A 21,652-nucleotide genomic window follows, 5' to 3' on the forward strand; every position below is an offset into this window, starting at 1 on the left:
AGCAGAGGGCGACTCCTCTGGTTGTATAGTTCAGCAGTCCCACATGAAGTGGAACATGAAGTTCACTTTGTAAATTGTGTTTTTTATTGGAGTCTGAAAGAAGCATAAACCACAGTTTGCTTCAGCATGTGATTAACAATTCTCTGCACGCATGTAGCTTGTGACATCTGGTTTCAAAACGGGAACATAGTGAAGGTGAAAATGTTCACCCTGGACTTTGCTCAACATTATGATGTCACAATTTCTTTGGCCATCTTTGATATGCAGTCTATGGTATTTAAAGTTACATATTGTATATACAAGGCATTTAAATGCTTTAAAACACTTACATAAATTTTAACTGATGCATTAAAACACCATGACGCATGTGTGACCTACACATTTGTACCGTTTCCAAATATTATTAGTGCTTCATTGAAGTATAAGTATTCTTTTGTGAAAATATGTTAAAAGTTTTAGATCTAGTATGATTCTTTTGCATGCCATTCTTTCTTTTAAATTGAATCAGAGAAAAGCCAAAGACCAAGGGAGAGCAGAGTTATATCAAAGGTTAAAGATTAATGGAGCGTTTTCTGCCCACGTGATACCACATACAAAAGAAACTTTTGGTTATTGCGCTGACCTAGTGGAGCTGTTTACCTCCTGCTTGCTGCTGCAGGTGAGTTTGGAGGTAAAACTTGTGTACATAGTGCACATTCGGATGACTTGCATTCGTGCACTTTGTCAACAGAACAGTATTACAGCTGTAATTACAGCTTGCATGGATGAAGCCTCCTCGGGCCGCAATAAACACTCAGTGAACACCTGCATGTATGTCTCTTTTAACTGCACATTGTATGAACTCTGATCAGCTGAGTGAGACCCTCACTGAAACATCATGACTGCTCTCCAGTGACACAGTTTAGGTTTTTTGAGGTTTTTTTTTAGCACACTCCAGTGAATAATACCCACACATACAGCCCTGTATTGTGCTCGGTCCTGTGGGGGCAGGTTCTATGTGGCTTTCATATTATACCACAAAGATCAAGTGCTTTACTTTTGTTGGGTTTGATGCAAATTTAGAGCTGTTGTTTTTATCCATTTGCAACACAAAACTTTGCACAAACTCAACTAAACCTTCCAGTTTTACCACCTCAGCCCTGCGGTGTTACGAAAGCTTAAGCATGAAAACAAAAATGGACTCTGTGAAGCTCCTAATCTGTCTCAAGGTCAAAAACACCCACAAACACACTGAACGCAGTCCATCAAAATGACATGTGACAAAGCAGAGCCTCTTTGCTCTTTGTGGGAGGATCTCATTGCAGTTCTGTTGGTTACTTAAATCCTTGTTGCAAAATTACTCTAAAATCTGACGACCGGTTGCATCACATTCTGGAGTGTAGAAAGAAAAACTGCAGCTTTGTGATGCATAAAAACAAATGCATCTCCAGAATTCTTTATAGGTGAGCATTCACGTCTAATTTGGCACTAAAGTATTGTTTACGATGTCCAAAATGCTTGTGATGTGTTTTAATGATCTTCATCTTCTTCCTTTCATAAATATTATTGCACTGGGTAAAGTAGTATAAGCAGGAGATGGTCACTCATTTCCTGCTTATTTATAGGCATGAGAAAAGTTTATTCAAGGCTGGATTTCCAAGAGAAATCAAAGAGCAGATGCCTGAGTTGGATCTGTCCAAAGGTTGCAAAACTGCTCCAAAGCACAATTCTACATTCAATGATACAGCTTAACCTGAGCAGAAATATAAAACCAGAAATCTACTGTACCAAGCTAAGATGTAATCTGGTTCATGACCTCTTTAAATCTAATATTTGAGTTGTCTGTGATGCAAACTGTTAATTCGTGGTTTTAAAAGTTGCTAACTAGAAGTGGATGGGTTTTTTTTTTAACTTTCTGCAAGCTGTGTAATTTGTTAATAATTTTATTATCTTATCCTTGTTAATACGAGCACCTTCCACTTAGAAGAAATGTGAATAAGATATTAATTTACCAGGTTATCGGTGTCCTGCTTAGGATTATATAAATACAATGCTCTCACTGGACTTTCCACCTTTTTGGAACACCCAATGGAAAAGTTAATAATAGATGAACGGTAGTACTAAAATAATAAACATCACAATTTCCAGTTCCTGAAAATGTGCTTACTTAGCATCTGATAAGAGGTTAAAGGTTTTATACATTTTTTGTATGCTTCATTAAAACTATTGACATTGATCTTCTTGTCATGATCCTGACAAGACACCTGACTTTCATTTGGATATTACTTAGACAAGCACTGTCCACCTAAAATTTGTTTCAGACTAACTCTGCACTTGTATGGAAATAGCACCGCTGCATGTCTGTGGTCTCCTCCCACAGGACAATGTGTCCGCCTGCACCTTAAAACAGCTCGAGGAACATAACAAAAACGTCGTACCTACCTGTCACCAGCAGCCACTCTGACGCCACACTTTAGTTTTGGACTCAGCATTCATGTTTGTATTTTTTCCTTCTCCATGTTTGTTTTCTTGAGTTGGAAGTCTATGGAGACCTAAGGTATCAGATAACACTAGTACAGTATTGCACAAAGCTGCTGCAGCTCAATGAACTTTAATTGTATAAAAATAAAGACTGAATATAGACAAGGGGGTGAAACGAACCCTTGCAAAGACAAGTCAAAGAGTGAGAGGGCTTTGATATTGATGCAATTAATAAACTGCAAACAGGCCATGATGGAGAGGTATATTTCAGTAACTCAGAGAAGATAAAGCAGTTGGCTACGGCTCCTTGTCTCAGCACATTCCTCAATCAAACTGGACACAGCTCTAACTTTGAGCCTTATCGAAATCTAGCTGGATGACTTTGAAAAATATTAACCCACTAAAAGCTTATTATGGAGGGTGAAACTAATCAGATAGACCAAAACTGTTTTTTGTAGCAGGTTGTAAACTTGTTTATTTCTGCTGTAGAGTTGGGAGTCTATGGGACTTGACTAATTTATGGAGGAAGTCTCAAGTGGCCACTAAAGGAACTACAGTTTTTGGCCCTAGAGCACCACCCTGCATTCCAGAAGACCCAAAGGGGATCCCCCTGAAGACGCCACCCCCCGGGAGGTCCTGTGTTTAAGAATACTTGGTGGTTTTGATGTTGAGTTTTACCATGATAACTGGTAATTACTAACAAATCCACTAATTTACAGACACAAAGAGAATCAGTGCAGCTTCTTTTAGCCCAGGTTCCTTCCAGTAGATTAATCCAGCCCTAAATTTAACTCTTAATGTGTGATCCAAGCAGGTTGGAGGTTGAGTTATTTTAGGACGAAGCTCTGTGAATGCACATGAAAACAAATGCAGTGCATATGCATACTGTGCTGTCTCATTGCATGAGGGAGCAAAACTGACAGCGACAGGTAACATAAGCACGTATTTTGAGCCGGGTGATGACAATAGGAGCTTCAGTTCCTTTGTGATCTTTTACAGAGCGCCCAACCGTCTCAAAGCCTGCACACACTGAGCCGCTACAAACAGATTACCAGCTCCACTATTAGTGGGCCGCTGTGTCAGGTAGCTGTCATCAGCGGTCAGGCGGCTGCTCTGTCATTTTGTGGTCATGTGACCTGCAGGTACGTCTGTCCCTGAAGGGATCCCGGGATGTGCAACAACAAGCTGTGTTTACATCAGCTAAATTTGTACTCCTGGATAAAAATATTTGGATGACCTGCCTCTTGTGGCTCAAAGTTGTCTCACATTTACCAGCCGCAGCTAAAGAAGGGATCCAGGTGCAAGATGGGAAATCTCTTATTCATCTATTCTTTGTGCTTCTCCTCTTTTTTTGTGCTCTGTTGCAATGAAGGTGTTAAAGAACAGCTCAGTCGTATTTCAACAAAATCTGATAAAATCCAAATACCCGAGGCATGGCTCTTGAGGTATCAAGGTCACAACACCTGATACAGAAAGATGACCAACCATCTGAGTGACCAAAGAAACAATGGTCGTAATCACCGTTTTGGGAGCACAACAGGGCTGTGGTCGGTTTAGTTTTTGTGGATATAAGGCCAATGAGTTTTATATGTGCCTGACAACTCCACCACAGAAAAATAAACATCAAGGGTCACAGTCTGGCCGGCTGTGGCAACCTGTGGCCGCTGTTCCTGAAATGACAGCCCTCGCTTTCAGGGAATGAGACTGCAAACATCTGACAGCTGTTTCCGATCAATAAGGCATTGCAGCTGAGTGGACAGCGAAGCAACGTGAGGCTTCAGGCAGGTGTGTTTGTCAAGTTTAAAAGGTGCTTGACGGATTTGGCCTAAATGGCCTAAATGTCATTAGGATGAGTCTAGCTAGCTCAGCAGAGCCACAAATTCACCTTTATAGACCGAATGTCAGGTGTGCTGTGGCATCTAGCCCACCCGACATCTGCAGTAACCCAGAGTTTGTGATGTGTGATCTGCATATTTGCTAACTGAAGACGTCCAGATTAGACCCAAGTGTGTCTGCTGTGTGGGGCAGGTTGACATCTGTGGTCCTAATTGAGAGAAAAGTGACAGTCATACCTAGACCTCACTTTCCCCGGGCACATTCTCCAGCTCTTTTAGGACGGTCCAAGCCGGCTGAGAGACATAATCGCTCCTTCATGACCCGGGTCTATTGAAGGGTCTCCTACCAGTAAAAAAAAAATGCCTAAAACACCTCACCTAGGAGGAATCCAGGAGGCATCCTGGACATACATCACCTGAACCACCTCAGTAGGCTCCAAACAAGGCTGACTTTGATAAAAGCCTAGTGAGATGAACATAGATAGACAGCCATGTTTAAGTGAATGGACTTTGGCTTATTTTGAAACTGACTGGTTTTGGTGCACATTAAAATAATGTTAATTAGATAATGCTTCAAGGTAAGTGCCAAAACAAATGCCAGGGGTTTCAGGCTGGCTACCTTTGGAGGTTGAAGAAAGTCTTAAACTTAAGTGGTTTGCTCTTGTAAAAAAAAAAAGAAAACAAATAGAAAAAGTTAAAAAAAAAATTCGACCATGCACAAATTAATATCTGTATTTTTTGATACAGATGAATGATTCAGTTGAATGGCTATATCACCGCCCACCAGCAGGAGGCAGTAGAGTTCAAACTGTGTGAACATTCAGCACCCGGAAAAGCTTCATTCTGGTTAGACGCATGAGCTTACTCTGTATGAACCAGGTTTGGTTTTATTAATAAAAACTCTGGACAGTTTTTTCTACGTTTCTTCGCACCATCATGTCTTCAAAAAGCTGCAGCAGTGACGAGCAGTTTGAAGGACAGGCCGCAGTAAAAGAAGAACTGAACAAGAAGGTAGCGTTAGCCCAAACATGCTAATACGGCTAATGTGGCTGTTACAGACCACCGGATGTCTCCCAAATACATAGACTTTTGGTTATTTTCGTTATATATAATTATTCTGCCGCTTCTGTTAGCTTTATGTGTCTTAACAGATTCAGATAGTGTAGTTTTTATCGGTGAAACTTTCCGTGTTACAGATTAAAGAGCAGAAGGTTCTTGTGGACGAGCTCTGCAATCTGAAGAAAAACAGGGTAAGTGGAAGAAGTGGAAAGTCTCAAAATTTATTAGATCACATCATTATTTGTGCAGTTATGATGGGAAACACGCAAATCACATGGGTTACTATGTTGTTAGGCTGGTGCAGTCATGTGTTTTGAAAGTATAAATGTGGATTAATGCAGATTGTTTCCCCCGCAGAAAGTCTACATCCAGCAGAGGAACAGTAACATCTTCTTTGTGGGAGAGAGAAGTCAGACACTCACTTCGTGCAAAAGTAAGATGATGGAAATGTCTCTGGTTGAGAGGTGAAAACTTGGAAGTAAAGATGAACAAAAATTCTAAAAAAAAAAAAAAAAAATTGACTGAGAGTTTATTATTTTTGAAAAATGTGATACATTATGTGTCAAACAGGGTAGAAGCAAAAAACAGATTTATCCTGCTTTGTTTATTTTTTAACATCCATCCATCCAATCGTTTTCTGCTGCTATCCAGGATAGTGGGAGACTGGGGGCAGTAATCTAAGCAGAGAAGGCCAGACCTCCCTTCCCTAAACACCTCCACCTGCTAATTTGGAGGAAGACCAATGTGTTTCCAGGCCAGCTGAGAGATGTGATATCTCCAGTCTGTCCTGTATCTATCCCAGGGCCTCCTCTTTTAGTACATGCCCAGAACATCTCGTCCAGTCCAGAGTTCTTCTGAACAAAACTCCATTAGATTTTCAAGAATATGTCAATCAAACTTCAGGTGTCGTTATCAAGACAAGCTAAAGATTGAAAAGTCACCGGCATCACTGTGGGATTGTTTCTGAGCTGCATTGTTTATTTTAAGTTTATGCATGAGAAACTGCTCAATAAAGGACTTTTTTCAGACGTAGGTTTGAGAAATATTTGCAGTGAGGTAAAAACAAACACTGGAAATGTTGGAAAGTTTTGTTATTCTTGGTTGTCTCAGTGCTTGGCTGTTTTTGTGTGTTCTGTCTTTGCTGGCTTTTCCTGTATTTGCTCATTTTGAATTTGATGCCAGTAAAGTTGGGAACAGGGTCCCCCCCCTTTTTTTTTTTTTTTGTTTTGTTAAATAATTAAACAGTCAGCAGCGTGTTTTATGCCATAATAGGCCTACAGTGAAGGCACAATGTTATGGCATCATGTAACTAGTGCATTGTTCTGTTTCCAGAGGAGCTTGATTATATGAAAAAGGAACTTCAGGATATCTGAGGCCACAGCAACGCCGTGATGTGTGGGATCTTCTGTGCGCTGAGTCTGGCGTCCGCTCACTCTCAGTGGAATCAAAGAGTTTATGAACATTTAAAAAGGAGAGGGCCCAATTTGAGCCAGGACCTCGCCATCACAGGCTCAGATCTCAGCTATTGCTGTTTATTCTCTGCTCACGTTCTTCACATGAGAGGTCTCCTCACTGCTCAGCCGCTTCAAGACGCCGCCGGAAACATCCTGCTGTGGAATGGAGAGATTTTCAGTGGCCTGCCGGTGACGCCAGAGGAGAATGACACCACGGTTTTAGCTCAGCGGCTATCATCCTGCAATGCCCCTTCAGAGATTCTCACTGTCCTGTCTGCTATTCGTGGACCATGGGGGTTTGTTTACTACCAGAAGGCAGGAGACTACCTGTGGTTTGGCCGAGATTTCTTTGGTAGGCGGAGCTTATTATGGACATTTGACGCAGAGGCCGGCGAACTGACTCTAACTTCTGTGGCTGCTCACACTTCTGGTCCCAAACAGTGCGTGTGGCAGGAAGTCCCGGCAGCTGGTGTGTTCAGGGTTAACCTCAAGGCGGCAGCAGAAGCTGGCTGTGTGGCATTTGAGGTTTATCCTTGGGCTCATGCAGAAAGTGATGTCAGTAATGACACCATACCTCAGGTGTTGGAGTCCATCCCGAGAGGTTGCAGTGCTGTGATGAACCAGTCAGGTCTTGAACTCTCTTCACCTGTTCCACCTATGAATGTGTCTCTTCCAGAAACATTAAATGATACAGAAATTCACTCAAACTCATGTCTGTCTGTGGAGGATCTGGAGAAGCTGCTGGGCAGTGAGGAGAAAACTGATGAGGTGAATCATCTCATCGACGTTCTCAGCGAGGCAGTGAGGAGACGCGTTCAGTCTCTACCTTTCAGGGCTCTAAACCTCTCTCCTCCTGCTATTGACTGTGCTCGTGTTGCCATACTTTTCTCAGGAGGCATTGATTCAATGATCCTGGCTGCTTTAGCTGACCGTCACGTACCTGCACATGAGCCTGTAGACCTGTTGAATGTGGCCTTTAAACTACAGGAGCCCAAAAAGCAGAACGAGTCCTCGAGAAAGCCCAAAAATAAGCCCATAGATTTAAAAGCTGATCGGGGAAATTCCCAAGTGTTGAGCCCTTTTGATGTTCCTGACAGAATCACTGGAAGAGCTGGGCTCAGGGAACTACAAGAACTGAACCCTGAGAGGAAGTGGAACTTTGTGGAGATTAACGTAACGCAGGAGGAGCTGCAGGAAAAGCGCCTGGTGCACGTCTGTCACCTGGTGCATCCGCTGGACACGGTGCTGGACGACAGCATCGGCTGTGCTGTTTGGTTCGCTGCAAGAGGAGTGGGATTCATCGCGGAGGGAAACCACCAGAGGCCATTCACGTCGTCGGCAAAGGTGACAAAGAGCGGAGTTTCTTTTGTAGGAAGGAGGGTGTGAGAGCTCAGTATAACTTTTTTTTAATTTGATGAAACTGTTGTTTGAGGAGGATTCTCAGGAATAAAAGAGTTTGGGTCATAAATGGTGTTAAAGGCCAGTTTAAGATAGATTAGGATTATTGTGAGCTAGAAAAATACAGAGCTGGTGGAAAGCAGAATTATTCCACATTTAACTTTAAAAACTTGTTATCAGAGACGTTTCTGATTTGTGCAGGTCATTTTGACCGGAATCGGAGCAGATGAGCAGCTGGCTGGTTACTCCAGGCACCGAGTCCGGTTTAAGACCTCTGGACACGAAGGCTTGATCCAGGAGCTGGCCATGGAGCTGGGCCGGATCTCCTCCAGGAATTTGGGCAGAGACGACAGAGTGATCGGGGACCATGGAAAGGAAGCTCGGTAGGTCTGCAAGTGAAGCTTGTTTTGTCTGTGTGGTGGGTAAGATGTTTATTTTAATGAATCTGGGGTCTTTATAACATCCCATGTGTATCCTTGATGTCTAACAGATAGGTGGTTTTCCTTCCTGATGTTTAAAAAAAGAAAAAAAAAGCACAGCTTTTACAAATTTTTATCATGTTTTTAAAAACATTTTACTGCCACCTGCTGTCAGTAAGCGGAACCACTCAGGGAAAAACTGAAATGAAAACAACTTAAAATAATATTTTTGTTCATGTCTGGTTAAAATTTAAGCAGCATGCCGTTTCTGTTTGAAGGATGTGCCGTCCGTTTCTGTGAATTTTCTACAGGCAGAGATTTTAAACTGAGGTGTCTGTACACTGATAATGAAGCTAAATAGCACACTTTCATAGCTTTAATATAAGGTTGTAAACTGGAATGGGTTTTGAAATTCTGGCCGATACGCAAATTATATTTAAAAAAAAAAAAAAAAAGATTTATTATGATAAAGTCTCAGCTTTTTTTTCCTCTAAGTTTGAGCTCTTTAAATACCCGAAGTGGAATAAATGTCCTCTTATTTGCAGATCAGCTGGTATAAGTTTTATTTGTCAATAAGTGCAAAGAGCACAACAAATTGGATTTTTTAGTGTAAATAAACATTTTTGCCAAATTATGATTCATTTTTTCATTTAATCACATAATTGAACTGAGAGGCATGAACAGTTAATACAGCTCGCCTCCACAGCACTGTGTAAGGTGGCTTAAAAAAAATCACAGTGGGTGTTTTATCTCTTGTTATTCTTAAAAAATTCATGTCATGTATGAAATCATGACTGGTGTACTGGTTGAAACTGCAGCTCAGTGTAGAATTTATTTTGAGCACCGCAGATTAAAGGCGCTCTCCTCTGTGGACTCTGCAGGTTTCCGTACTTGGACGAAGACGTGGTGAGCTACTTGAATTCGCTTCCCGTGTGGCAGAAAGCCGATCTGTCGCTTCCTCGAGGAGTCGGCGAGAAACTCCTCCTGAGGATGACGGCAAGGCGACTGGGCCTCGGTCAATCGGCCGTCCTGCCCAAGAGAGCCATGCAGTTTGGCTCCCGCATCGCAAAGATGGAGAACAGCCGCGAGAAGGCCTCGGACAAATGCACAAGACTCCACATTGTTTAGATTAATAAAATAACATTTATAGAAAAGATTGATCATAAACTTAAAGGTGTATTTACAGTCACACACGATAATTTTCTTCTTGGATCAGTTTAAAAAAAAATAAACGTCCTTTTACACCATGTACGACTCAACGTCCTGAAGTTTTTCTTTGAAGTACAGATCACATTCAACATATGATGGCAAGTTTCCAACATCAAAACGCCCAGAAATTTCCTGAATGTAAACAGGTTTCCTGAAAAAAAAGAATACAACAGTCTGCCATCATCTAAGCTTGAGTGTCATTTAAGTATATGAAAAATACAAGAACAGATTCAAAATGAAACCCTGATTCCTTCTGAAACACACAAAAAGCGGAAATTATTTATTTGGAGTAAAACTCAGATTTCTCCCAGCTGAAATTACCTCGGAATGAGCCAAGACACAAAGTTTCCGGGAGCGTCTTTCTCTGTGATTGGAGCATCCTGTGGAAATATTAAGCTTCTCGTTAATAATAAAAACATAATTGTGGAGTGTCGGCTTATTTCGTTTACCTTCTTTTCCTCAAGGAAAGTGTCCAACAGACGAAGACTTCTTTTTGAAAACACGTAGAAACAAGGGCACTGAAAACCAAAAATAGTCAGCTCTGTGTTCTGAGTCCGGGTAGTAAAGTTCCATCTTTCATTTACAGTCTTTAACCCTAAGATCCCTGAGTGTATATTTTACCACATTCTGACCATTTGTGTTGAACTTACTGCTCTCCTGGACTTTGTCTCTGAGGGAAGAGGCTTCTCCTTCATACAGAGGACACGAAGATCAGTGTCTGCCTCCAGGATTCCATATTTCTGGGTTTCTGAACACACAAACATAAAATACAGAACTAACTGGGAAGAAGACTCAAAGCCACGGCTGATGTTGGACACGTGAACAGCTTTATTAACCTCACCCTCGTCTCTGCACTGATACGACAGCACAAGGCAACTGTCTTCACACTTCGACTGGACATCAGAGAACCTCTCTTTAACTTTCCTGAGGCTGAAATCTTCTTTGAAGAGGGTGTCACTGTTCAGGATGGACAGGGAGAGAGCTACATCTCAGAGCTGTTTACACACTCAAAACTACAGTTTACCATGAGCTAAGGAACACAAACTTACCCTCCGATAACTATGACATGATCTTCTATGTTAAAGTGCTTCACAGCGAGCTGCAGGCAGGCCACGGCGCCCAGTCGTTCCTGGTGAAGGACAAATCAGTCCAGGTAATCAACCAGATCTGAGAAGAAAATCCCTGCCTGACATCGGAATCAACAGCTTACTTAATGTACAAGAGCTTTAGCATATTTAATGAAACTATGCAAAAGTTTACCTTCATTAGATTACTGTTACTTACTTACTTTCCCGTAAGCACGCTGCATTACTGCGTTACTAAAACCGTGATTTTTTTTGCGAGAGTGTCTCATGACAATGACGTAAGCGAGTGGCAACAGCTGTGTGCAGGAGAGAGTATGACCGTGCAGCGTTTAAAGCGTGGAAGAACGGACCTTACTTTGAGTTTGATTCCGTAAAAAGTGTCAAAAACATTATCGTTCGCTGCTCACTGCATGGGAAGAAAACCCCTAAACGTCCGAGCAAGCACCAAATACGCTGCCGCTGGAATGTGAAATTTACAGAGAAACTGCCAAATTCTTCCACTGACCGCTGCGGCACACCTGCACCAGGGCAAACCTCCGCCTGCCCCACTCCTGCTATACAGGTGAAAATAGAGCAACAGGGCCGCTGAGTCTTTGATTTTATTTATTTTCTGCTGCGTTTTACGTGCATCTATTTGAAAGAGTGAGTGTAAACAAAAAACTATTTAATTTTATATGCTGGAATATGCAGAAAATAGGTTTAAATGTTAAACAAATTTCTTCCAGTCAGAGAATGTTGCATAGCATTTAATGCTTGCTTGATGCATAAAGTTAAAAGATTAAAACTAATAAAACAAGTTTTAAAAAGAGACTTTTTCATTTGATTACATTTTATATGATGGATTATGCAGAAAAAGTAGAATTGGGCTGAAAGATCTATCGCTTTATTACGTATTTAGGGGATAAATCATGTTTTAAAAAGTAACTAATTACTTTTGAAAATAAGTAATCAGTAAAGTAGCAGGATTACTTTTTTCAAGTAACTTGACCAACACTGCTCAGTGCTGCGGGGCATGTGTAAAAAAATCTTTAGATTACAGGTCAGAGGACGGTATGGAAGCGGAGTGTAAAGGATTACATCATTGCTTGTCGTCTGGTCGCTGAGGATCTGGACATTTGTGAAATTTGTTGCCCATTCTTCAAACGCCCTGAGGTACAGAGTGTTGGTCTGTGGAGATCAGCAGAGGATAAGAGTGGGTCACAGACCTGCACGTTACTGATCATTATCATAATCATTACATCAGAAGAGAAGGTACTCACTACGTGATTGTTGTCACATAGTCAACTATAAATAGATCAACAATCAACAATAACAGAACAACAATGAATCAATGTTATTTCAATGTCAATGTCAGGTTTCATCAGTATTTTAATGTTGTTTCAACATTGATATTTCATTGACATTTCAATCCTGACGATTCTGATGGATCAGATGAAAAATCAACATCAGTTCAATGTCTCCTTGCTGTCTGGGCTGTGCCTAACACTTTATCTCTATCTATTTAACTAACATGTAAAGTGAATCAGGGAACTATCTTTGATGTGTTTGTCCACCAGTGTTGGGAAGGTTACTTTTAAAATGTATTCCACTACAGATTACAGAATACATGCCCCACCTAAATGCACATTACTGTGCATTTAGGTGACCATGATGAGAGAGACAGAGAGAGTCTGGCTCAGATGCTGGCAGTTCTCGCTGCAGTCTACCGGTAGCATCTCCTTTCAGGCCAGGATAGACGAATGTCACCGAGCAGTGACTAAGTTTGAGGTAAAAGACTTGCACCCATTTGCCACAGCAGATGCCCCCGATTTACGGTAAGTGAGTGTGTTTAATTGTAGGCAGGGACATTACTGGATATTCTTGTGTAATTGCTACAGAATAATTTATGTTATACTTTGTTATTGCTACAGAAGAATATTTCTTTTATTATTTTACATTTACAATTATTTTTCCTGGGGACCCTGTGACACCCCATTAAAGAGCCATAGGCTGGATCTCTTAAGATCTCACTGTTGGGTTTGTAAGGCCATGTTACTCCTAAATTTCTATCTTGTTCAAAGAGAAGCTATAAAACAAAGTTCTAAGCTAATCGACCTTAGTGTTCTCCTTTTTAAAAAAAAAAGAATCGATAAGAGAATCGATAAAGAATCGAATCGTTAAACAGAATCGAAAATGGAATCTAAATGGTGAAAATCTTATCAATACCCATCCCTACTCATATTTTGTATTTTAAATACGTAATGGCGGTACATGTATTCCGTTACTCCCCAACACTGTTGTCCACACATATTCAAACCTGGTTTATCATTTTAACAGTTACGCAGAGTCGGATCAGATTCCTGTGAAATGGAGTCAGTTATTGGACCTAGTTACTGGTTATTTACCACGACATAGATGGTGTCCACGGAGCTGGACACTGTCAGCGCGTGGATCCAGTGTGAGCTCAAAGGGCACCGACCGACGGGCAGCAGCGGCTTGGCTACGTGCGCCAGGTGGGCGAACCTTCCGGTGGTGTCCGCCAACACATCTCTCTGGAGCCTGGTTCCGTACCCGGCGGCGAGAATCACGGCTTTCATTTGAACTCTGTAATCCGAAGGGCTCCCGGCGAGCTGTCAGGTGCTTTACGGGGAAACTCAACGGCACATTAGCGGGTATAAACCGAGAGAGCAAAGTTTGATAACCCGTCCATAGATCAACTTCTGGATATTCTCGCGAGGTTAGCGTCCAACTAATGGCAGGACGCTAGTTTTTTTTTTAAAGAACTTTATTTATAATCAACAGTATAACATACAAGGCACCATCATTAATCCGAATATGTAATATCCTCGGTTGAGCGTTACAACGACAAAAGAGGAAGAAAAAAAACAAAAACAAAACAAAAACAAAAAAACAATAAACACAAAGCCAAAAAGAGTTAGAACAAAAAGAGAGAACAGTCATTGAAGGATTTAAAACCAAAGGAAAAAATTTATATGAACAAAAAAGGGCAATCATGATCATTAAATAGGGAGGTTTCTTTTTTAACATAGATTAAACTTGTTAAATAATACAATAAGTTTATGAGCTTTCTTGTTATTCACAAGTTTCAGCGATTTAGCCCAGAGTTTAAAGTCATTCAGCCATCTGTTTATACGTGGTTTAGCTTTAAAATATCTGCATTTGTGAATAAATTTTTTTCCCAGTAACAAAAACGTCCTAATCAACAAGTCAAAATCTGCATTCTCAGCAAGTATTCCAAATTTTATTACTGTCATCATCAAATGTGGTAACTGAATTCTCCTGAACTGTAGCCAGCTCCACATGTCAATCCAGAAGGGGTGCACTGATTCACAGTAGAAAAACAAGTGATCCAGACTTTCAATATCACTGTCACAAAATGTGAAGGCGTTCACATCTAAGTTAAATTTCCGTTTTAAGAATTCATTGGTTGGATAAACCTCATTTATGATTTTAAAGTTAACCTCTTACTTTAGGGGAAAGAGGAAGTGAGATATACTTTCTTCTTATTGCCTTAACCTCCATGGTGGATCCGTACTGTCCCCTCAAACACTGAGACCATCGCTTCCAGTTGCTACTTTCTAAATTAAAAGTAATTCTCCGAGGAATTTCACTGTAAATAAAGATTTGTAGGATTTTAGCTGTTAAACAACAAAGCCGCAAATAATGGAACCATTTCAATTAAAAAAGTGCTTGCAGTCGTATTGAAGACATATTGCAGTCGTATTATTGAGCTATAGATTGACAGTCAAATTCCATAGATAGTCTAATCACACATAAAGGGCACTGCCAGGGGCAGGAGTTTGGTGTAAAATTGTTTATTTGTGAAATATTGCCAACAAGTGCTGTCTAGCTCAGAGATTTATTCAGAACAGAAACCTTTTTTCTTTACACAAATGTGCCAGCAAATGTACAGAATATCACTGTATTACTAAACTGCTGCACATACCAGTGTGCACATCTGGAAGTAGTCCCATTAGAAACACAACAAACAAGAGTATGTATGTAATGTGGGATGTAACTGTAGGATCCAGTGATAGCAGGATATTTACAGCCAGTACCATCTTATTTTAATTTACCAGTAATCTGTGGTGATAATTATGGCAAAATGTATTTGTAGTTACTGCAGCAATAGACACATTTTATTATTAGTTTGTCTGTTGTTTCATATAAAAGGAATGCATTTTAATGCATATTTATTTACTTTCTAAAAAGTAAACGTCAGTTAATTTCGCTGTTAACAGAAATGCAGGAGTGTTACTGTTTTCCTTTTTTCAACCGCAAAATCTCCTACCTAAACATTTCTTTATCAAGCTGTTTCAAGGAAAACATCAGCCTATGTATCATTATTGGATTTTCAAATATTCACAAAAGTCTTGGAAATCATACAGTCTGGGTTCCTATAAAGAAGATGTGGAAAAATAAATGACCCAAGAGCAAAAATATCTTCTTCCATCATGTTGTTTACTTTTCAGTCTTAGCACCACATGTGACAGAATACAAATTCAAGTCCGTTTGTGTCTCCTGTGAATTCTTCACTGCGGGGCCAGCGGGATGCCCCGGGCGTCGGTCACTTGGCCCTCCTGCAGGTTTTTGACCAGCTGAGCCAGCCAGCGTTTGGTGGTGGTGTCATCCTTCAGCACCTGGGCGAAGGTGCTGTCCTTCAGCTGGTCGGGTAGACACTGACGGAGTGCCTCTCTGGCTCTGAGGAAGGAACAACACAAAACCTCCTTTTAATATCACTTCAAATGAAATTGAACTTCAAACTTGATGAAAACACTCAATGAAAGTGCAGATATATTTTTCCAAATAATTAATGTCAGGTTAGAAAGAAGAGTAAGGCAAAAACAAAAAATCATCAGAATAAACAAAAATATAATATTCCTAAACGATGAACAGCTTCAACATGTAGTGCATTTTTCTGTCTATGTAGTTATTCCCAAGTGTTTCAAGTAAAGCTGCAGCTATTACATCTAATACAACCTGTTACCATGAACTGTTTTTACACACATAAACATCTCATGGTGTAAAAACTACCAGTGTATTTTTGCAATAGCTTCTCCTAGTGGCAAGCTGATTGAAGTCTTCAAACAGCGAAGCCAGTGTTATACAGCAGCGGTCCCCAACCCCCTGGCCTCGGACCGGTATCGGTCCGTGAGTCATTTGGTACCGGGCCGCGAGAGTTGAGGCTCAGGTGTGAAATGTATAGTTTTCAGGGTTTTTATCGGTTTTCAGCGTTATTTTGTTATCGTTTTTATCGTTTACTCGGTTTTCCTTGGTCTTTTCACGTGTGTTATGAATAAATTTTCTTTTTTTTCGGTACCGGTACTAGTTTTATTTTGTTGTATTTATCCGCGACATCTTAAAGGCCGGTCTGTGAAAATATTGTCGGGCATAAACCGGTCCGTGGCGCAAGGTTGCAAGCACACAATAAACTGCAACAGAGTAAAGATGCTGTACCTGAGATTATCTGAAAGGCGAAGGTAGCAGCGGACGACGTGCTTCAGCAGCCGAGCTGATGGTTCTTTGGAGAGCTGCAGCACCATTTTACCCTGAAGATGCAAACATGATGGAGACAACAGCTACAGTTACATCCAGCAAACAAAGATCCCGACCCACACGCCACAAATCAACAAATTATTATTTAAAGAAAGCACTCAAACTACATTTGAGTTAAAGGTCAGTGTGAAAGCCTCAGGAAACTCTTGTTAATGTCTCGATTTATTTGACTTTTTTCCCTCCTAATGATTTCACCAGGTTGCCCACACCTCACAGTTTGAGAACCACCGAACTGGATCAATATTTTTATTCTGACTGAAGATTAAAGTTCAGCTGTGAACACGTGACAGGATTTTACAGCGTGCTGTTTACACATCAAAGGTAATGAATGTGACATGGGGGCATTTTCTTCTGTCCTTGGTACATTTGATCAGCCCCCTGTATATGGATTACATAAATCAAATCAGTGGAGTGCAGTAAATATTGTTACTATGCTGCTCTCAACTTCTCAAGGGTTTATTTTTTTAAATTTATTTTATAGGCTCAATCATGTGACATGAACCATGCTGCACGCCACTGCAGCCTGGGCTAATTTGTGATGTCCGTGCCCAGTTGGGTTTTTAAAACACCAAAAAGAAACATAAACAAGAGACTCTAGGGTTCGAACTGCAGTGCAACGAACTGATTCCTTTTGAAAAATCAAGTTTAGTTTTAATATGAAGTTTACGTTCTGAAGTATTTCATTTGCTGATAATGACTGAAAATTAATTGTTAAATTTTTTTTAACTGTGGACCATTTCTGCTTGGACATAATTGACAGCGAAGTAAAGATATGACTTGATGCAGATTTTCTTCTGGTCAGTTTGTAAAAAGCTTTGAACAGACAACTGGTTTTTAAATATCAGTCTGTGCCTGTTTATTCCGAACGGTTAACAAAAGTTTTTAATTCTGTCTGGACTTTTCAACAAATTACAAACAGAAATCAGTGAGACTAAACCATCTTCTTGTAATCGATGATGTGTCACAGAAAGTCTATCTGATCATGTCCATGCATATCTTTACAGCAAACACTTACAAGGATCATTGCCACATGGGAGAAACGCTCATAAGTCTGGCATATGTAAGCCAGCCCTGTGTCATCAAGCAGTATCTTCTGCAGTATGAAGGTAGCAACCTGAAAAAACAAACATGCGTATAAAGATTTCTCACTAGTAGGTGTCAATATTATGCTGCGGGCTATCTGTAAAGGTTCAGACTATTTTAAAAACAGAATAGCTCCGTACCGTCTTAGAGAGCTCACTTCCTGATTCCATAATGCGGAGACAAAGCGGGATGATTTCAGTTGTGAGAAGAAAGTTAATCACTTCTTGTTCATCTGTTTTGACCAAGGCACCTACATTAAGTACAAACAGACATCTTAATACCTGTACACACACACTTTGAATGATAAAAACTCTTTTCATAATACAATGAGAGGAGAGCATACCTATGACTCCAAGGCTGGTGAGGCGCAGGTACTCGAATGGGCGCGTTTTGCTCACAGTGTGCAAAAAGGGATAAAGGAAAAGGGGAATGTGGGCTGCAAGGAAAGCCGACCTGGCAAGATATTAAAAATTAAAAGAAAAATACTTTTAAATCAGTGTAACCACACTCATATCAAACACATATACCGGACCATAAGGCGCACTGTCGATTAACGGGTCTGTTTTCATACATAAGGCACACCAGATTATACGGTGCATCAAGCGAAACAAAACAGTCAGATAAGTCAAACTTTACTCAACTCATTCTTCTTGTTTCCTCCACTTCCGTACCATTGATCCATTAATGTTTAATTCTCTCACAGCTGCTCTTTCACATGTTGTTGCAGTATATTAGTGACTAACCTCATATTGTGGATGGATTATCTCAGTTGTTCTTCTGACTGAAGTTTGGTCTGTTTACAGCATCCTGCCATGCGATTGCATTTGTTCTTAACCCTCATGTTAACTTTTATTGAGTGGAAAAAAGTTAGCGTTCATCCTCCAGCTTCACTGGTGGTGGCCAGGGATAGCTCAGTAGGTAGAGTGGTGGCCCCATGATCGGAAAGTCGGGGGTTCAACTCCACTGAACGGCTACCCTGAGGTACCCCTGAGCAAGGTACCGTCCATACACACTGCTCCCCGGGCGCTGCATTGGTGGCTGCCCACTGCTTCACTGGGTGAATGGGAACTATTTCCCTATGGGGACTAACACATACACACACACTGTGTTTTTGTTACGCTAACATAGCTGTGTCGCTAACGATCACAGCAGTGATGTTCGTTGGTTTACTGAAGTTGGACAAGCTGGTATTTAGTGATGTGCACAGCTCGAAGCCGACCGGGAGGTTAAGGCACGATGTGCCTTTTCCCCCCCGGTTGTAGTGGGCCTCGACCTCCTGTTAGCTTCGAGATGGTGGGTAACAGACGTCTCTGAAAACGTCGGAGCACTTTTGCAAATATGTGATGTCTTGATAAACCGAGCAGATATTTGATGTTTACACAGCTACATTCACGCCTGAAAATATCTTAAAAGTTTATTTTGTGACCCAGAAAAAGTAATATTAAAACCAACTAGCTGGCGCCATTGTTAGAAACGAATTGGCTGGGCCACGCTATGAATTCTGGGATAGGTTGGGTAACGAAGGATACACTGACTCGGCCTTCAAATGTGACCTGCGAAGCATACCAGTGCAAGATCTCCGTTTGTGAGATCTTGCAAACCGTTTGTGGGATCTCACAAAACTTCATCTTAATTTTTTTTTCTCCCATGTCCCTTGCAGGGCTCGGTATGGAAGTGATAGCAGAGCTGTATGTTTTAATTCTTTAAGAAATCTCTCAGTCAGAACATCCTATATCATGTTTAGATGGAAACTAGCGAGCTAACTTCCTGCTAACATCTAACTCTGTTAAATTTAATAAATTCTGTTTTCATGGATGCCTCGATGTTAAACTTAATTGTTACACCTGGTAAAGCAGCAACACTGATTATTTTTATTAAAGATGAAAGAATTTAGAAAGTTTTTAACTCTCAGTGTTCGTTTGAATTTGGGACCTGAAGGGGACGGCGTTTTGGACCCAGATACTCAGTCTGTGAGGCTCCTGACTACGGTAGCTGTAATGCTCTGACAATCCATCAAGCGGTGCGGCTTCGTAACTTACTAAAGTCGTACTAAAACATTTTGACAGATTTTTGAGTGCCGTGTACCACATAAAATCGGTTCAGTAAGCACAACCAGAATTCATACATTAGGTGCACCAGATTATAAGGTGCACTGCTGATATTTGAGAAAATTAAAGCATTTTAAGTGCACCTTATAGTGCAGAAAATTAGGTACTTTCATTTAAGGCTTAAAAGCCTTGTTTGTATCAGTGAAAAGAAAAGATGAGGTAAAACAAAAAAAGAAGCATGGTTGTAGTTTAGTTTCCTGAAATTCCTGATTGAAACAGAACAAATGAAGGCAAAGTGGATAAAACTCAATCTGCTCTGTAGTAAAGGTTTTTCTTTAGTATTACACAATTAAAGCTTCCAATTGTCCCCTTACCGTGTCTCTGGGTGTGAGGCAACACATTGCAGGAGTGCCAAGGCGTTGCACACTCTGTTAGACTGATGTGCTGTGAGTGTCGGTGGGTTAATGGATGGATAGATGTTCACTATTTCCTACAAAGAGAAAGGAATGCATCAATGGTGCACAGCAAATGACACTGGGCAAACAGAACTATAGAGATGATGGATTACTCCGTCATCTCTGTGGTATTAACTCACAGGTATTAACTCAACAAGTGGTATAAACTCTAATGGTAGGTAGAGATTAAAAAAACGCTTACAACCATTTCAAGACCTAGTGCCCTGGAAGTCTTATAATTCAGGTCAAGTTTTAAAATATACTAAGAGCTCTTAACAACAAGTACCAATGCAACATATTATATAAATAAAAATAATATAGCAAAACAATTCAGAGTAATGAAGAAGCTCACTTCATGCGAGTGGTCTGTAAGGCCTAGCTGCCATGCAAACATGGCATGACTTGTAGTCCCTGATGGTTGTGCTGAATCTTTGTCAAGCCTATGGCATAGCTTATGTAAGTAGCCATGTTGTCAACATCATTTATGTGTTTGTGCATTATGTGTTAATTAGTGTGTCTTCTGGTGTTTTATATGTGGAGCCAGCCTACAGGAACAAATAAAATGCTGGTACTTTATTACCTCTATATCTTTCTCCAGTAATTTGTTGACATTTGTGAATCCTTATATTGAGGAGATGATGTTATTCTGTCACTGAGAAATTCAAAAACTAAGATGAAATTAACAGTGGGAAATCTATAGCACTGGGTAGGCCAATCACAGTACGTGCTCTGGATGCTGTGTGTATTAAATTTCTAGAAGGGTGCATGTCCAGTTATGCCATAGGGTTAAAGATTCAGGTTTGTGGTTCCGATGTAGATTTGAAGCATAAAAAAAATAATAAAAAATCCTGATTTCCAACTGGTAGAGAGGCAACAGATCTTACCTGCAGGAGAGCAGCGATAGTGCCACAGGAATGCCAAAGCATCGGTGCCAGGTCTGGCACAGATTCGCGTTTCTTGCTGAGCTCCAGCAGGGCATTCTCTCTGGTCTCTGGGCTGGACAACTCATTGATCCACTGGTAGATCTTTTCCCGGTCTACCTGAGCCAGGGCTGTGACATTAGATACAGCCTGCAAAAGGCAAAATGAGTTTAAAAAGCATGTCGTCTTGGGTCTGTGTTTGAGAATGGGTGGTCGATGTTTAATGTAAATCAAACAAAAGGATGAGGAAGCTCCATGTTAAGACGGTTCGAGACTTCAAAGCAAAGTAAGGTGAAATTACACTCACCGCTCCCGTTGCAAGCATTCTCCGAAGCTCTTTGTGGCGTCTTTATGTCGTTATAAACAACTAAATTTGATTAAGTGTGGTGAACGTGGTTGCAATGCAAGTAAGTTGGCGTAACTAGCACAAAGCTAGCCCGAGCTGGCTGCTAAATGTCCTGGCCTATGAAGACAAGTACCCGTGTACATTAACATAACTTCAAATTCGCCGAAATAAGGGGAAAGGGAACACTAGCAGTCTAATTTGTGCGCTTTAAACCACACTAATTAGCTCAAAACTAAACGTAATTCATACTAAAACTAAAGCGAGGCTTAGCTTGGCAGACCCGTGGACAGCCTTGATACAAATAACTGAAATATCGCGAGATGAA

At 40.7% G+C, this 21,652-nt stretch overlaps 4 protein-coding genes across 6 annotated transcripts; 2 read left to right on the forward strand and 2 right to left on the reverse strand.

The window, feature by feature from the left end:
- Nucleotides 1-5,097: 5,097 nt before the first annotated feature.
- Nucleotides 5,098-6,828, forward strand: asdurf (ASNSD1 upstream open reading frame). The gene is made up of 4 exons (XM_085384877.1): nucleotides 5,098-5,306; nucleotides 5,492-5,545; nucleotides 5,712-5,787; nucleotides 6,687-6,828. The coding sequence occupies exons 1-4, from the start codon at nucleotides 5,232-5,234 to the stop codon at nucleotides 6,725-6,727; spliced, it is 246 nt and encodes an 81-aa protein (XP_085241003.1). The 5' UTR covers nucleotides 5,098-5,231; the 3' UTR covers nucleotides 6,728-6,828.
- asnsd1 (asparagine synthetase domain containing 1) lies at nucleotides 6,746-9,872 on the forward strand. Its single transcript, XM_085384874.1, has 3 exons — nucleotides 6,746-8,152; nucleotides 8,408-8,589; nucleotides 9,507-9,872. The coding sequence occupies exons 1-3, from the start codon at nucleotides 6,746-6,748 to the stop codon at nucleotides 9,751-9,753; spliced, it is 1,836 nt and encodes a 611-aa protein (XP_085241000.1). The 3' UTR covers nucleotides 9,754-9,872.
- On the reverse strand, nucleotides 9,710-13,635 carry LOC146651526 (uncharacterized). Of its 2 annotated transcripts, XM_085384875.1 has the most exons (8): nucleotides 13,304-13,635; nucleotides 11,997-12,086; nucleotides 10,884-10,963; nucleotides 10,676-10,791; nucleotides 10,485-10,582; nucleotides 10,284-10,352; nucleotides 10,156-10,214; nucleotides 9,710-9,985 (listed from the first exon to the last, which is right to left on the reverse strand). In XM_085384875.1, the coding sequence occupies exons 1-8, from the start codon at nucleotides 13,493-13,495 to the stop codon at nucleotides 9,865-9,867; spliced, it is 825 nt and encodes a 274-aa protein (XP_085241001.1). In that variant the 5' UTR covers nucleotides 13,496-13,635; the 3' UTR covers nucleotides 9,710-9,864. The 2 variants fall into 2 exon arrangements, with proteins under 2 accessions (XP_085241001.1, XP_085241002.1); XM_085384876.1 differs by lacking the exon at nucleotides 11,997-12,086.
- Nucleotides 13,636-15,361: 1,726 nt separating this feature from the next.
- On the reverse strand, nucleotides 15,362-21,627 carry cnot9 (CCR4-NOT transcription complex subunit 9). Of its 2 annotated transcripts, XM_085385359.1 has the most exons (8): nucleotides 21,289-21,624; nucleotides 20,946-21,131; nucleotides 19,981-20,096; nucleotides 17,902-18,011; nucleotides 17,699-17,808; nucleotides 17,491-17,589; nucleotides 16,377-16,468; nucleotides 15,362-15,620 (listed from the first exon to the last, which is right to left on the reverse strand). In XM_085385359.1, exons 1-8 carry the CDS (start codon nucleotides 21,304-21,306, stop codon nucleotides 15,452-15,454), a joined length of 900 nt encoding a protein of 299 aa, XP_085241485.1. In that variant the 5' UTR covers nucleotides 21,307-21,624; the 3' UTR covers nucleotides 15,362-15,451. The 2 variants fall into 2 exon arrangements, with proteins under 2 accessions (XP_085241485.1, XP_085241484.1); XM_085385358.1 differs by having other exon boundaries at nucleotides 17,699-18,011; nucleotides 21,289-21,627.
- Between the last annotated feature and the right edge of the window lie 25 nt (nucleotides 21,628-21,652).

This window comes from Rhamphochromis longiceps, linkage group LG16, assembly GCF_057381845.1.
Source record: "Rhamphochromis longiceps isolate RC_006_pf linkage group LG16, R_longiceps_female_GT1.1, whole genome shotgun sequence".
Lineage (NCBI taxonomy): Eukaryota > Metazoa > Chordata > Actinopteri > Cichliformes > Cichlidae > Rhamphochromis > Rhamphochromis longiceps.

Excerpts from the sequence above, each read along its gene's own strand:
- asnsd1 (XM_085384874.1), top strand. The coding sequence starts at position 6,746 with ATGTGTGGGATCTTCTGTGCGCTGAGTCTGGCGTCCGCTCACTCTCAG. Across the intron at positions 8,153-8,407 it reads CATTCACGTCGTCGGCAAAG|GTCATTTTGACCGGAATCGG; the intron begins GTGACAAAGAGC and ends TGATTTGTGCAG. Across the intron at positions 8,590-9,506 it reads GACCATGGAAAGGAAGCTCG|GTTTCCGTACTTGGACGAAG; the intron begins GTAGGTCTGCAA and ends TGGACTCTGCAG.
- asdurf (XM_085384877.1), top strand. The coding sequence starts at position 5,232 with ATGTCTTCAAAAAGCTGCAGCAGTGACGAGCAGTTTGAAGGACAGGCC. Across the intron at positions 5,307-5,491 it reads AAGAAGAACTGAACAAGAAG|ATTAAAGAGCAGAAGGTTCT; the intron begins GTAGCGTTAGCC and ends TCCGTGTTACAG. Across the intron at positions 5,546-5,711 it reads GCAATCTGAAGAAAAACAGG|AAAGTCTACATCCAGCAGAG; the intron begins GTAAGTGGAAGA and ends TTTCCCCCGCAG.
- cnot9 (XM_085385358.1), bottom strand. Across the intron at positions 17,590-17,698 it reads GAAGTGAGCTCTCTAAGACG|GTTGCTACCTTCATACTGCA; the intron begins GTACGGAGCTAT and ends TTGTTTTTTCAG. Across the intron at positions 15,621-16,376 it reads CGCCTTTCAGATAATCTCAG|AGCCAGAGAGGCACTCCGTC; the intron begins GTACAGCATCTT and ends TTCCTTCCTCAG.
- LOC146651526 (XM_085384875.1), bottom strand. The coding sequence starts at position 13,495 with ATGAAAGCCGTGATTCTCGCCGCCGGGTACGGAACCAGGCTCCAGAGA. Across the intron at positions 10,792-10,883 it reads CATGTCATAGTTATCGGAGG|TGACACCCTCTTCAAAGAAG; the intron begins GTAAGTTTGTGT and ends CATCCTGAACAG. Across the intron at positions 10,583-10,675 it reads GTATCAGTGCAGAGACGAGG|AAACCCAGAAATATGGAATC; the intron begins GTGAGGTTAATA and ends TTGTGTGTTCAG.